The following is a 14,412-nucleotide window of genomic DNA, read 5'->3' on the forward strand; positions in this document are numbered from 1 at the left end:
TTAAATTTTTTTTACTAGTAATCAAGATAAATCTGGAAACGTCCAACATCCCATGATTATACGTCTTGATTAAAAAAAATTATTTACAAATGCGACTCAAATACTTAGCTATTCTATTGTACCATAGTCCTGGGACAATAATTATCCATTTTAAGAGGTAATTAGTTTTTTTAAATATATATGACTGGAATGAAAAAAGATTAAAATGAGAAAAAAGAGAATGCAATAGATCCGTAAAAAAAACATGAATATTGGAAGTCCTTTATTCATGGATCTTAGTGGATTCGTTTTTTTAAATTTTTTTTTTTACCCATACTCATCCCTTCCGCACCAAATCCAGTTCATTTCTTTAATAATTCTCAACTATAATTTCTGAATCCGTTCTTATAAAATTAGAAATTTAAATTAAAATAAAATAAAATAATAACTTGCACTATTTTTAAATGAAATTAATTTGATATTATATCTAAAAATAGAGATAACTTTACGATATACCGACCATTCTTCACAAAACACAATGATAAATTTGCTAAATTATTTTTTGAAATAGAAACGGACAAAAATAATAAGAATGCTCCTCATTTTCTAAATACTCAAAGTAGCGCCATATTTTATTTTATTTTTAATAAAAAAAATACTCCATCCCTCTAAAATGATAGAGACACCCCTTTACATATGTCATACCGTCATTTTTCTGTTTCAATCTTAAAATATTATATCAACTATGAGCACGTAACCACTATAATAACGACAACGATAATAATTATAAACTTATAGTTACTATAATATTATCATAATTATGAAATCTTAACTGTTACAACTATAATATTATAGTAGCTACGAACTAATAGCTATTATAATTACAATCCATGCATAAGGAGTATCAGAAATTGAATTTTTAATTCAAGAAAAGAGTAACAATTCCATAGATAAGTTGTTTGTTGAGACATCTTAAAGTTTAAAATTATAAATGCTAAAACGTATTAGTTGGCTTTTGTTGCGTGTACAAGTGATTAAGTGTTTATTGAATAGTTATGATATATCATTCTCTAAATAAATTTCATATTTGAGGTATATCTTCCTTATTAAACATCTCAATAATATTACTACTAAATGAAGGAAAACATTAAAAGAGAATATTTCAAAATGATTCAGTAATTAATTGAATAATTATGATATATTAAATTTATCATTATCATTTGTAATAGCTACAAAATTCTATTTATTATAATACATTTTATTATTCAATTATAATAATTTTATAATTACTATAATTTAGATAAAAAAAATAGACAAGTGTATATGTAACCCATAAGAAGGATATATCATTTTAGATGCTATTTTGATTATTCAAAAAATAAATAAAAATGAGACACTACTATGATTTTTGCTCATAAAAAAATTCCAATCAATTTTTGTTTTCCCACATAAATTTGCACGCCAGTTGATTTCCCACGTTCTAAGAACTTTAATCGAAGGAGGCAGTGTGATAGGAGACACCCTAGTCAAACATCGATTGACCGTTGACTTTCCATAAAATCTATTTAGCGACTCGGTCAATTCTATCCATTAGATCCCCTGTCGTACACGGTGCACTCGGTTGCAGCACACCGTTTGAATCCTTCCTCTTCATTTTTTTTTTTTTTTTATAATTTCAAACTCTATTTTAATCAAATAAAAATCAATTTGAGGGTAATAATAAAGTATCTCCAAATTACATGCTGAAATTAATTGCTTCCCTAAAATTAAGATACTTCACCAAAATCCAAGTAATAACAGGTAATAATATTTCCAGATTTAAATATTGGAATAATTCACATAAATTTGTCAAAATTTATGTTGATACGGTCAATTAGCAACAGAGCTACGATGGCATAGCTGAGAATTCGGTAAAGGTTTTGGGGCAAATTCGTCCTGAAAACTCTGCGCCCACGGAACAGGGAACCCTCTTTTTCCCTTTCGTTCGTTGGATTCGGATATGGATTTCAGTTAAAGCTTGTGTTTTTATGGTGCTATTCATCATAAAAACGCCTGCTTTCTCCTCCTCCCACTTGAATTCCTCGTGTGGTTGCGATTGATTTAGCACAGAGCTAGTCGCAATTTGCTTGGATTATTCGATTGGAGTTGGAGGGGGGTGAACACCGGCCTCGAATCCAGCTTGCTTCCCTTGGGGGTTCTTTTGCCATCTCCGGCTCATGCAATCAGGTGCTTTTGGCTCTCCATGTTTCAACTTTTGTTCACCCATTTTAACATTGTGGATAGTTTGTTGTCGTGCACTGATCTAGGTCTTGAATCTGATTCCGGCATATTTGCACAATTGGTCTGGTAATTGTGCTAATTATGATGCTTGGTTAGGGTTACTGATTTATTTCTCTGGTGGTTGTATCTCAGTTGATTAATTGGTTGCTTGCTCTGACGAGCATTGCCCTTGATAGGATGTTTGTTCAATTCATGACTCTGATTTTGATCCGAGTTTTGTTTTATTTGGAAAGCTGTTTCTTTTTGTGGTTTTATGAAGACAGGTTGTGTTTGGGGGTTTCTAATTGTGGCATTATCATACTCTTTTGTCAGATCTGTTTAGGGTTTGGTGTGAACTTAGCTGTTGCTGATCCTTGTCTTGGTAGAAGTTGTGTGTGAGTTTAGGGTTTTTCTTTCTTTCCTTTTCCCTTTTCTCTTTTGAGCTTTATGGTTAGGGTTTTGTTGTATTATGATCTTTGTTTTGTATATTCATCACAGGGGCAAAAGATCAATGATTTATCATTTGATCTTTTGGTTTCGGTAAACTATGGATGCTATTGCTGACTACTTTAGATGTTATTTACATTTTTCCCATCAGTTAATTTTTAGGAGAAAATCCATAGGTTATTAATTACATATCAAAATTTTCACATATTCCCTTGTAAACAGAAATAACTATCTCTTTAATATAAGGAACAAGTTATTATTATCATCATCATTATTATTATTGCATTTCTTTGTCTGAAGTAACTATATTAGTTTGATTCAATACATTTCTGTTGTTGAATATCTATTGGTATGTGCAATTGGAATTTAGAATATATTTGTTGATCTAGATAAATTTTACAGTGCATTATATTCTATTTTTGAAGATGAATATCATCCAATATTAAGCATTTTAAGAACTTATACTATTATACTAAGAGGTCATAGTCACAAACAATCTAGCTTTTGTGTTTGGAATATTATGAATATTTAACCATAGTATTCATGGTGGAATTTCTGTTCATATCCTGATTGGTTACTGACGTTATATAACGCTATGAAACCATGGAATATGGTATCATTCTTAAATAATATTTCTGGACTGATTGCTTTTGAAATTGAATCCTCTGTGAAGTAATTGAACTCTGCTAATGTTCAAAACTTCAAATAACTTCCATGTATTGTATTTTAATTAATCATTTTTTAGCTGAGCTGTATATGCTTGGGCACAAGTTTTCGGTATTGTCTTGATAGATATGATTAGGTTAATGTCTGACCCTAAATATGGTAGCTAATGTGTGGAAACTGCCATAATAAATACATCAATTTTGTTAAGCCTTCACTTATGACATTTCTTATGCAATTTATTTTTTAAAATGCAGAGGGTATCCTGCATCTTTTCATTAGTAATCTTTGGCATGCTTCAGGTACATGTGGATTGAATGCTGTACATAGGATTTTCATTTACCTAGTGAAGAAATAGTTTCATAAGATATGCTCTCCTCAAAAGAAGGGCCGGAAGATATGCCTGTCGACGCCAGGGAGGATGCAGGCATTCCCGTTGTAAATGCAGGTTTTGCCAATGAACCTACAGTCTCTCCAAGGAAGCAGTTGGATAGCGACACTTGTGATCACACAGAAATGAAGTTTAAGCGATCACTCAGGCGGCGAAATGGTATCTACTATGGCGTGTTTGATATTAGCTCTGAAGAAGAATCAGAATACCAACTACCTGCCCAAGTTTGTGATTCTATCCCTCCAAATCTTATATTTTTGCAGCCTGAAAAGCTTATCAATCCTCTGTTGTGTCCATAGTACTCCAAGATCTAATTGTTATTCTTTATCACTGTGTTAGTCCATAATACTCCATACTTCATTTTATTGTTAGTGTTGAGATACAAGTTCAAATAGTGGATGTCTAGTAGTACACTTTAAGGATAGGTTTGCCTTATTAGTTGAAGTAGATTTAGCAATGAAGATGTCCTGTCGTCGTTCTAGGGTTGGCAGTTATTCAACACTGTTGTTGTCATATACATATTTCTACTCATAAGATCATTATTAATTTCTACTGTCAGTTAGTCTTTATTGATTTTCTCATGTGTAAAAAACCTTGAATTTATATCTCATATGTGATAATTTCTTACTGGATTTTCTTTTAGGATCATCCTATGAAGCGTCCACGACAAAGAAATGATGCATCCAGAAGCATAAAAAAGGCCAAATGTGAAATGGTACACATCTAAACAAGTTAATCTGTTAATTTTTTGCTCAGGCAATCCACCTATTATTGTTTGATATGCTATGAGCAGGAGCCTTCAAGATGGCATCCAGATGAAGGGCAAAAAAGACCTGTCATTGATGAAGCTCCTGTGTTCTATCCAACTGAGGAGGTAGTCCTGAAATTCATGATTAGGCTATTGCTGATTTGCCATCCTAGTCCCAACTGCTGGAGCTTCTGCCAGTAATTTATATTTCATTCTATATCTTTTTCTAATGAAGTTTATTGGTCTCTTCTTAGGAATTTGCAGATACACTTGGCTACATTGCTAGCATAAGAAAGAAAGCAGAAAAGTATGGCATCTGTCGTATTATTCCTCCTCATTCTTGGTCACCGCCATGTCCTTTGAGAAACAATAACTTTTGGAGTCGCACTATGTTTAACACCCGAATTCAAGAAGTTAACAAGCTTCAAAACAGAGAACCAATGAGAAGAAAAGGCAGGAATCGTTGTGAGAAAAGAAGAAAGAGAAAAAGACGCCTAAGATTTGGGATGACACGCAGGAGAAATTCCTCTGCTGTTTCTGAATCCAATGACTGTGCTGGCTCAGACAATGATGAGAAGTTTGGTTTTCAATCGGGCTCGGATTACACTCTTGAGACATTCAAGCAATATGCTGATGAATTCAAAAGAGAGTACTTTGGAATGACAGATAGTAGTGAAAAAGATGAGTGTCAACCTTCAGCAGAGGATATTGAAGGAGAATATTGGCGGATTGTTGAGGATTCAACTGATGACATTGAGGTATGATCCTCTTTATCCTAATTTAAGACATTAATATGTAATTATTCATTGCAATATCTCATTCAAATTCAGGTACTTTACGGTGCTGATCTTGATACTGCCAATTTTGGTAGTGGATTTCCTAAAACATTCTCTGAGAACAAGGCTGAATTGGACCCTTATGCACTTTCTGGTTGGAACTTAAATAATTTACCAAGACTTGCTGGATCAGTTCTTTCATTCGAGAAGGAGGATATATCTGGTGTCTTGGTGCCTTGGCTATATGTCGGAATGTGTTTTTCATCATTTTGCTGGGTAGGTTTATAGTTGAATTTTAAAAGATTTTCCTTCTCACCATGGGTACTGTCACTAGTAAAATAATTTCTTGAGTGTTTTTTCACCGCTCATTCAAAAGCTTCAGAAATGCATTCCAACAGATTAAATAAAAGATTTCAGAAGTTTGCTTTTTCTAGATCATTGAAGTGAATGATAGTTAATTCTTGAAGGAAGCTTATATTAACTACTACTTTATTTGTATTTCTATTCTTTTGACATTATTCTCAGAGTCTAGTAATTGACATTACTCTTCATAGAGTTGAATCATTCAATATCCACAGGACCAGCAGCAGATAGTTGCAAATGCCATATCTTATTATCTTGATGGACTCTTCCCTCAACAAATACTAAGCTTGTTCTTGGTTTCCTTTTTTGTTCGTTTCTTCCTCCCAATGTTCCTTAGATCTTCTGCTGAACCTCTAACTTAAACTGTCATTTTGCTTAAACAGCATGTGGAAGACCACCATCTTTATTCTCTAAACTACATGCACTTTGGTGATCCAAAAGTTTGGTATGGGATTCCAGGCATTGATGCAGTGAAGCTGGAGGATGCCATGAAAAAACATCTTCCTGAGTTGTTTGAGGAACAACCAGATCTGCTGCATGAACTGGTAAGTTTATTGTTTTTAAAACTTCAGAAGACTTATGCTCTGTTTACTCTAAAGCGTGGATGAGGAAGGGAAAGAAATTTATGGTGGAAAATTATCCTCGGAGGAAGAGAAGAAAAAGGGTGAAGAAATCCCTTCCTTTGCATATTTGTTTATCTTAATAGAAGAAGGTAGATACATGCAACGTAATTTTGTAAATAAAAAAGGGTACATGTGTCATTTTTTAGGTACATGGTGTAATTTTATGAGTTAAAAAGGCTACATGCGTCATTTTTTTTTTGTATATGGTATAATTTTGTGAATGAAAAAGGGTACATGCGTCATTTTTTTTTTCCATTCGCTGCTTTCCGTCCGATTTTGAGGTAATCTATTTTGGCTCCAAAACTATCTGTTGATGGATTGCGTTTTTCTTCTATCTGAAAATTTTAATGAAGTAAACGACGAAAACTTTTCCACTGCGGAAACTTTTCCTTAGTTTTGATATCCGCTCTCCCAAGTAAACTGACCATTAGTGTATACGTATATTAATTCTTATTTTTTTTCATGATCTAAGCAGGTTACACAGTTGTCTCCTTCCATCCTAAAAGCTGAAGGAGTTCCTGTTTACCGTGCCATTCAAAAGTCTGGAGAATTTGTTCTTACTTTTCCAAGAGCGTATCATTCTGGTTTTAACTGTGGCTTCAATTGTGCTGAAGCAGTAAATGTTGCACCAGCAGACTGGCTTCCACACGGTCAATGTGCTGTTGAGTTGTATAGTGAACAACACCGGAAGACTTCGTTGTCCCATGATAAGCTATTGCTAGGTGTTGCATGGGAAGCTGTCAAAGAGAAGCTGGGGGAGTCTCCCATGTACACCAATGCAAAATTCAAGACATGGCAAAACTTTTGTGGGAAGGATGGAGTACTAGCTCAGGCGGTTAAGGTAAATGATTTTTTTTAACATAAGTTATTCTTAAAGTAATAAGGTTCTTATTATTAATACTAAGTAATATTGTGGCAGGCAAGAATCACTCTGGAACATAAGAGAAGGGAGAGTATCTCTAGTATTTCATCTGTGAGAAAGATGGATAGGGATTTTGACTACTCAACCGAAAGAGAATGCTTTTTGTGCTTTTATGATTTACACCTTTCTGCTGTTGTTTGCGAATGCAATTCTGATCGATTTGCATGTCTATCTCATGCAAAACTAATGTGCTCCTGTGATCCTAGTAAGAGATGTCTACTTGTTCGATATAACTTGGAAGAATTAGATGCTCTTGTGGCAGTTCTTGAAGGCAACCTCAGTGCAAGGAAGCTCCCCAGATTAGACGGCATTGAAATGCTATTGCCCACACAGTCAAAACTCTTAGATCGTTCTAAAGATTCCATGGAACAAAGCCTATCTGAGTACAAAAGTTCATTGACGGATGTAATTGCTATGGATGCTGATGCTGGAGAACATTGCAAGGATAATGCTAAACAAGTATCTGGCGCACTCTGTTCTCGACATCGAGAGTGTAAGAACTCCAATCGTTTACAAGAACCAGAACAAATCTTCAACATGAATAACCCATTTGAATCCAGAAATACTGATTCTACAGAAAGTAGTATAGGAAACAGACGGACAAAGGCCTTTTCTGGGCCTGTAAAAGAAAGGAATAGCACGATAGAAAATTCTGCTGCAGCCGAGCTAGAAGTGAGATCAGATCTAGTGCTGTGTAATGATGTAGGATTTGCAAACTCATTAAAAGGAAAAGATAATTTCCTGTCCGGCCATAATTTGAGCAAAGGTATGAATCTGGATTTGAACATGGCACAACCATCTATGGAGCCCAAAATTGAAACTCAAGATAGTGGTTATGTTGAACACAAGGAAGCAATGATAAGTTCTGTCATGGTACATAAGAATTGGAACTCTGACATGTCTAGACAGGACCGCTCAAGTTTCAGTGTTAAGTGTGTAAGCGGTAAAGGTAGAATTAGAACTCGAATCGAGAATGATAATATGCTGACAAATAAGGGCATAACAAAAATAGATTCTGATTGTGTCTCATCAAGGGCCCTCAGTCCCTTGCCTGATTTGATTTCTTCGCATGCTTGTTCTGAAGGACTTTGGAATAAAGCATCATATTCAAGAGAGACTGACTTCTCTTGTAAATCTAGTCCTAAACTTTTCGGAGTGAACCTTCAGCATCAACTCTGTAGTGCATCTACCCTTTCAGATAGTCAAGGGAGTCATTCTATGAGGGATAGTTCTAACTATTCTACTACATTTAGTCAAAATTTTCATGGCTTCGAAAGGAAGCATGATATGCTGAAATATAGGATAGAGCCTCTTAACTTTGGAAAGTTGATGCTTGGGAAGCAGTGGAGTTGTAGGCAAGCCATCTTTCCAAATGGTAATCTTCTTTTATTTCATTAAATAATTTTATTTTCCTGTATAAACTGTATAAAGATTTCTTAGTAATTTTATTTGTAATGTTTACAGGATTCAGATCCCGCATTAACTTTTTTAGTGTGCTTGATCCAACTAAGCTCTGTAACTATATTTCAGAAGTACTTGATGGTGGTCTACAGAAACCTTTGTTCAAGGTTGGAACCTTAGGATATAATTCATCTTTCATTTTGCTGATATATTGTTTGATTTTCGTGTTACTTTACCTGTGTCGTTTGATTTTCTGACTCAACAAGACTTTGTCGTCTTGTTATCTTTAGCCATACATTTTCAAGTCACTTTCCTTGACATCAATGCTGGACAATGCTGGAGCAGTCGCCATTAAGATTAGGTTTCATTAATGTTATTTGGTTCAAATTTACCTGCATATTCAATTATAATTCTGATTTGTGGAAGCCAATTTTCTTTTCTCGTTGTGATTGTAGTTTGGATAGTAACACGTTAATTGCTGAACATAGAAAGATGTTTACTCTTTCAATAAAAACAACAAACTTTGTCTTAAACCACTGTGATTATTCATTTATTATGAGTTAATCTGTGACAATGCATTATAAAGAACATGAAAGTATAGCCTTTTTTTTTTTTTTTTTCATTTTTCATCTTATTTTTTTAGCTAAATAAGTTCATTTTTGAAAAAAAATTGTCTGAAGTCACGTCGACTATTTAATTTGATTATCTGATGCTTGTTTTTGGTTTAGGTGTCAGTGGAAGACAATCCAGAGATTTATTTTTCAAGCACATCTGCTTTACTATGTTGGGAAATGGTTCGAGAAAGACTCAATCAAGAGATTGTTCGACAACGTAATCAAGGAAAGATTGGCCTTCCTGAGTTGCAATCCCCTGAGTCCATAGATGGGCTTGAAATGTTTGGGTTTTCGTCTCCAGCAATCATTCGCGTAAGCACGCTGCCTAGTTCAAATTTGCAATCGATATCTCCTGTTGTTTGGCCGCCGATCAAAATCAGCCATAGATTCAACACAATATTTTGACTAAGTAGTTGTGAAATATTATTAGATTCAAGTCTTTTTCATAAAATTGTGAAGGCGAGAATGTTGAACACAAGTACTAAGAAAGTTAGAAGAGAAAAAAGCTGATATTGTTTAACAATTAGGTATAGTTCCCCAATAGAAATTAAAATAAGGAAAAACTATTCACTATTAGAAGTTGAATTGGATGGATCAATGATTCAAGGAGAAGCAGATGGCGAAAAACACTTGGGAGGTTTACTCATTTAAGTAGTTGTAGCTGTACATGTTTATTTCAGTTTGTTGATTTCTTTCGCAGACTTGCACGAAGTTGTTAGTTCTCGGATGTGTTACTTACTAATTTGAACTTCGGCAGGATATCGAAGCCCTGGATCCCCACCATCAGACTTCAGAATACTGGGAGTCTAAGTTTAGTTTGTCTTCAGTATCTGAGCTGAACGATGCGAAAAATGTGGCCGCAGAAGCTCCAATGACTTTAGACACTGATGTCAACAGAAGTGGTTGCAGTCTCAACAAAGGAAAGTTGTTCGGAGTCGATTTAACTAAGACAGGAGAGGATGCGCCGTCCCATGGAAACACCAAGGAGTCGGTCGAAGAGGTTCATAGCGTATTAGGACGCCTCTTCGAAAAGGCCAGCCACGACGAATTAAGCATGCTGCTGAAAGTTTTCTGCAGCAAGTCCGGGAGCAGCTCATGGAGTGCAGCCTATGTAACTCTGTTAGACAAGATCCAGAAGAAAGTACATAAATAAGAACAGAAGCGGCATATGACCAGTTCCCCCCCTCAGTTTTCTCGTAAGCTGGCTGCGCTGAAGAATCTGGAATCAAGATCGAACACTGCTTGTCCCATCCGCTATTCTTTTCGTCGAGTCTGACTCATTGAATTCGATTAGTGCATCATCATCAAAGCCCCCATTTGTTTTTTTAGATAACAAAAAAATCACTGGCTCTCGCACGGTTGAACTGACTGTGCACCGAGATTATGTTTCTAGTGTTCTTGGCCATTGCCTGAGAGGTTGCCTGATGTGAATAATTGGTCGCGACACAGACCATTGTAAAAAAAGATAGCTTAAGGCTAACTTATACATCCAAGACCTCTTGTTTTTCTAACATATGATAGATGTTGTTTTAGATCCTCTCGATGTCTACTGTTTTTACTTACAAGAAGAAATGGTCCCCTTAACATGCACAAATTGCTCAGATTCAACTACAATATGCGACATTTAACATGGATGTCGACTCAAAGGAATGAACATATGTTTCATTCAAAAGCTTAACACAATCAAGGACAATTTGAGATCTGTTAATCCCAACAATTAGGCTTCTGACACCACTGATTAATCTATCCAAAGAACAAAAACCAAAAAAAAAGCTGAAAACGATTGACTCGACTACCCAAACCAATCCATCCATCCACATGATGCACACCCAAAAGGGCCAAAAAATGATTGCACCAACCACAAACACATCAGGTCTCTCACAATTTGTCCACATGCTTCTTGCAGGGGACATGGATAGAGTTACAAGCATCAAACCCTATTCTTCCAATTAACCTAAGCATATGGTGAGGAGAACATGTGGGGGATTGATTAGGGTTACATGGCTAAGCCCCCTCTATATTTTTTTGCTTTTTTTTTTTTTTTTACATTTCTAGATAAAATTTAATTAGCTTCTATCTTGATTTGCAATTTGCTATTTAATTTTGAAAAAAAAAATTTTTTTTTTTGAGAAAGCATGCTATTAAATGGTGCATGGGAGTGAGTGTGGACCCAAAGTGCTCATCATAATTCACTACCATACTATCACATGATGTGTTGGGGGGCAAAGGATGAGCTTTTAGGGGTGGAAAGAAAGAATGTAAAGATGTATCTCCCTTTCGCTCCTCTATCACAACTAGGCATTTCTTAAAGACTCCATCGTCCAAAAATGTGATACGGTACGGGAGGCGGTTGCCTCTCCCTTTTCTCTTTTTCGTCTTTGCCAATTACTTTAGATTGAGGTCGTCGTGCATGGCCATTTTCATGATCAAGTGAAGGAAAAGAAAGAAAGAAAGAAACATTCGTGACAAATTGATGTATCTTCTCTTTGATTAATATACAATTCCCTAAGGTATGAGGGGGCATTTTCAAAAATAAGAAAACATATAGAGGGGAAATTGAAATTGTCCATTCTCTTTATAGTAATATGCTTGAGAATAATTGTCTCACAAATAGACAAGAACAATGTATCACAAAAACAGCACTAAAAGTACAGAGCAAGTAGACATGGGTGATGGCTTCTATATCTAAGTCAACATGATTGAAGGTCAATGGGAAATGATAGTCCCAACTACTTGGGACTAGTTTGCCTACTACACCTATGTAGTAGTAGTAGTAGTAGACTTCAATCTTCTCAAAAATAAAAAATAAAAAAAAAAAAAATTGAAAAAACCACATTAATCAAGCCTTTTAGCATCTTCCTCCAAACGCTAATAGCTATGGGAACCGCAACCGTTCGATGATTCATCCAGAAAACGGACGGTCTAACAATAAAAATGATTTGCAGCCAGTCTACCCACTCAATTATCCACGACCCCACCTGTCTCCCTATAGTAACTCGGGGACCCACTTGGCATCCAATCAGATAAAGGCAAGTCGAGGGAATGTAGCATTCTCGGTGCTCGGCAACAGTTTGCAGAAAATGAGTTCGGATAGCGAGGGAGGGAGACCGCGCGACTGACCATGTGAGTGAATAAATAAATAATTAATAAATAAATTGGATAGAATTTATTTATTTTATTACGAAAGGAGTTTAAAGTACTCAGTTTTTTTGAACTTGTCCGAGCTGTTGAATGTACTACAGCTACTGCGATGCTGCCCAATATTTACCGATTACTTTACCCAACAGTTACCCGAATTAGAGAAAATGGATTTTTATTAATTGAAATTTCGTAAAATTATAAAATTAATATTTTAAGTTTATAAATGAAACCGTGATCTGCTCAGTCGAGCAGTTAGTTGCTTCGTCTTCCTGCTGGTCTCCTCTCTCTCTCTCTCCTCTGAGTTTTTCTGGTTCGATTGATGGCGTCCGCGTTGGTAAACAGCGTGGCCCTCGCGCCGACGGCTACGGAGGCGTTCTCCTGGCTCGGCCCCCGGATCTCCTTCAGCCACGATGCGGTTGCCGTTGACGCTCCTCCTCCCGCGGCGGAGGGCCGCCTCGACGGCTCCCACGATGATTTCGAGTTCCGCCTCCATGACGACCCCGTCGCCATGCTCCCCGCCGACGAGCTCTTCTCGGACGGGAAGCTGGTGCCGCTCCAGCTGGCGGTACCCAAGCCCGCGGAGGCGGAACCCCCTGCGGCTGCGGAGATTGTCTCGCCGGATCCTCCGGAGACGCGGCGGAAGGCGGAGATCTCCGGCGTAGATCCGTACCCGTTTTCCCCCCGCGCGCCGCGGTGCGCTGCTCGCTGGCGCGAGCTGCTTGGCCTCAAGCGCGCACGCGCCGCGAAGGCCAGCGTCCAAGCGGCGATCGGTGCCGCTCCGTCCGTGGCGGCTTCCGTCGCGTCGAAGAATGCGATCCCTAGGTCGGCCATCAAGCATCTGCTCCACCGGCACCCCAAGGCTGCCTCCGCCGACGCGTCGCTTAGGCTCCCCCTCCTCCGCGACTCGGATCAGGAGTCTTCGCTCCTCGTTTCCCGTCTCTCCCACTCATCCTCCTCCTCCTCCTCGGGCCCCGATCACGAGGATATCGCCAGGCTATCCATCGATTCCGATAAGCCCGGCCACGTCCCGTTCCGGATCCCCCTCGCCTACTCGCGCCCCGCCGTGCCAGCGTCATCAAGGGTGGCATTGAACCACAGCAGGCGGACCGCCGATTCGGCAGCGCACCAGCCTCGAGCTGTGTCGGTGGACAGCCCACGAATGATCTCTTCGGGTAAGATCGTGTTCCAGGGCCTGGAGCGGAGCTCGAGCAGCCCGGGGAGCTTCACCGGCGGCCCGAGGCCTCGGACGCGCGGCGTGGAGAGATCCTACTCCGCCAACGTCCGAGTGGCGCCGGTCCTCAACGTCGTCCCAGTAGGCTCCCTCCGCGGCTCCGGAAAGCCAGTATCCGTCTTCGGCCTCGCCCACTTGTTCTCGCCGCAGCAAAAGAAGGAGCGCGAGGGCTCCGCCTCGAACCGGCCTCAATCGGCCCGCTCCGCCCGGTGTCAGCGGCGTCAGGATCAAGATCGCAGCCCTTGCTCAAAGTCAAATTAGCAATTCAAATTAATTTCCAAGTGAATTCGTCGTGCCTTTGATTTGTTTAATTACTCTTTCCTGTAAATAGTTGTAATTTCTAAATTTATTTCTTTAATTATGCTTTTTAGCCATTTTTTTTTTTAAATTAAGCAATCGAAGGAATCTGAGGCCGACGAACAGCGTAGGTTAGCGCGTGACGATACAGCGAGCTAAATCTGCGCCGCTGGCCTAGCCTAAAACTACATTGCGCCTCTCTTACTCGTTGGCCGCGCACGTTAGCCTCCGCTCGACGTACGCTAGCGCGCGAGGAACCCTGCCTCCCTATCCACGCGCAAATTAGCCATGCGCCAACCGCGGACTAAGGTACGCCGTTCCACACGCCCCCGTTCCCGCCCACTATTCGGATCAGGTGCGCAGGTTAGCCTGCGGTCCTGATACGCCGTACAGTTGTCCCCATGTGATGCCTCCGCATGGCATCGCACCACTGTCCAGTTAAATTATTAATAATCATATATATATATATAATATTAATATTTCTAAAATTTCTTCGGTCAAACGTCAGAATTTTCCATTTATTTATTTCATTTCGCATTCAATTTTCCAGGGGGCAA

General features: G+C 38.3%; 2 protein-coding genes across 3 annotated transcripts; both read left to right on the forward strand.

Annotated features, from left to right (window-relative positions):
* The first annotated feature begins 1,957 nt into the window (after positions 1 to 1,957).
* On the forward strand, positions 1,958 to 10,718 carry LOC121969308 (lysine-specific demethylase JMJ18-like). 2 transcript variants are annotated; one of them, XM_042519330.1, is made up of 12 exons: positions 1,958 to 2,205; positions 3,734 to 3,963; positions 4,383 to 4,454; positions 4,533 to 4,613; positions 4,742 to 5,245; positions 5,318 to 5,539; positions 6,010 to 6,171; positions 6,725 to 7,090; positions 7,169 to 8,546; positions 8,636 to 8,739; positions 9,301 to 9,498; positions 9,944 to 10,718. In XM_042519330.1, the coding sequence occupies exons 1-12, from the start codon at positions 2,196 to 2,198 to the stop codon at positions 10,337 to 10,339; spliced, it is 3,723 nt and encodes a 1,240-aa protein (XP_042375264.1). In that variant the 5' UTR covers positions 1,958 to 2,195; the 3' UTR covers positions 10,340 to 10,718. The 2 variants fall into 2 exon arrangements, with proteins under 2 accessions (XP_042375264.1, XP_042375263.1); XM_042519329.1 differs by having other exon boundaries at positions 1,959 to 2,205; positions 3,651 to 3,963.
* Positions 10,719 to 12,646: 1,928 nt separating this feature from the next.
* Positions 12,647 to 13,819, forward strand: LOC121969110. The gene has a single exon (XM_042519034.1). It carries the CDS (start codon positions 12,647 to 12,649, stop codon positions 13,817 to 13,819), a length of 1,173 nt encoding a protein of 390 aa, XP_042374968.1.
* The last annotated feature ends 593 nt before the right edge of the window (positions 13,820 to 14,412 follow it).

Source organism: Zingiber officinale, chromosome 4A, assembly GCF_018446385.1.
Source record: "Zingiber officinale cultivar Zhangliang chromosome 4A, Zo_v1.1, whole genome shotgun sequence".
NCBI classification, from domain to species: domain Eukaryota; kingdom Viridiplantae; phylum Streptophyta; class Magnoliopsida; order Zingiberales; family Zingiberaceae; genus Zingiber; species Zingiber officinale.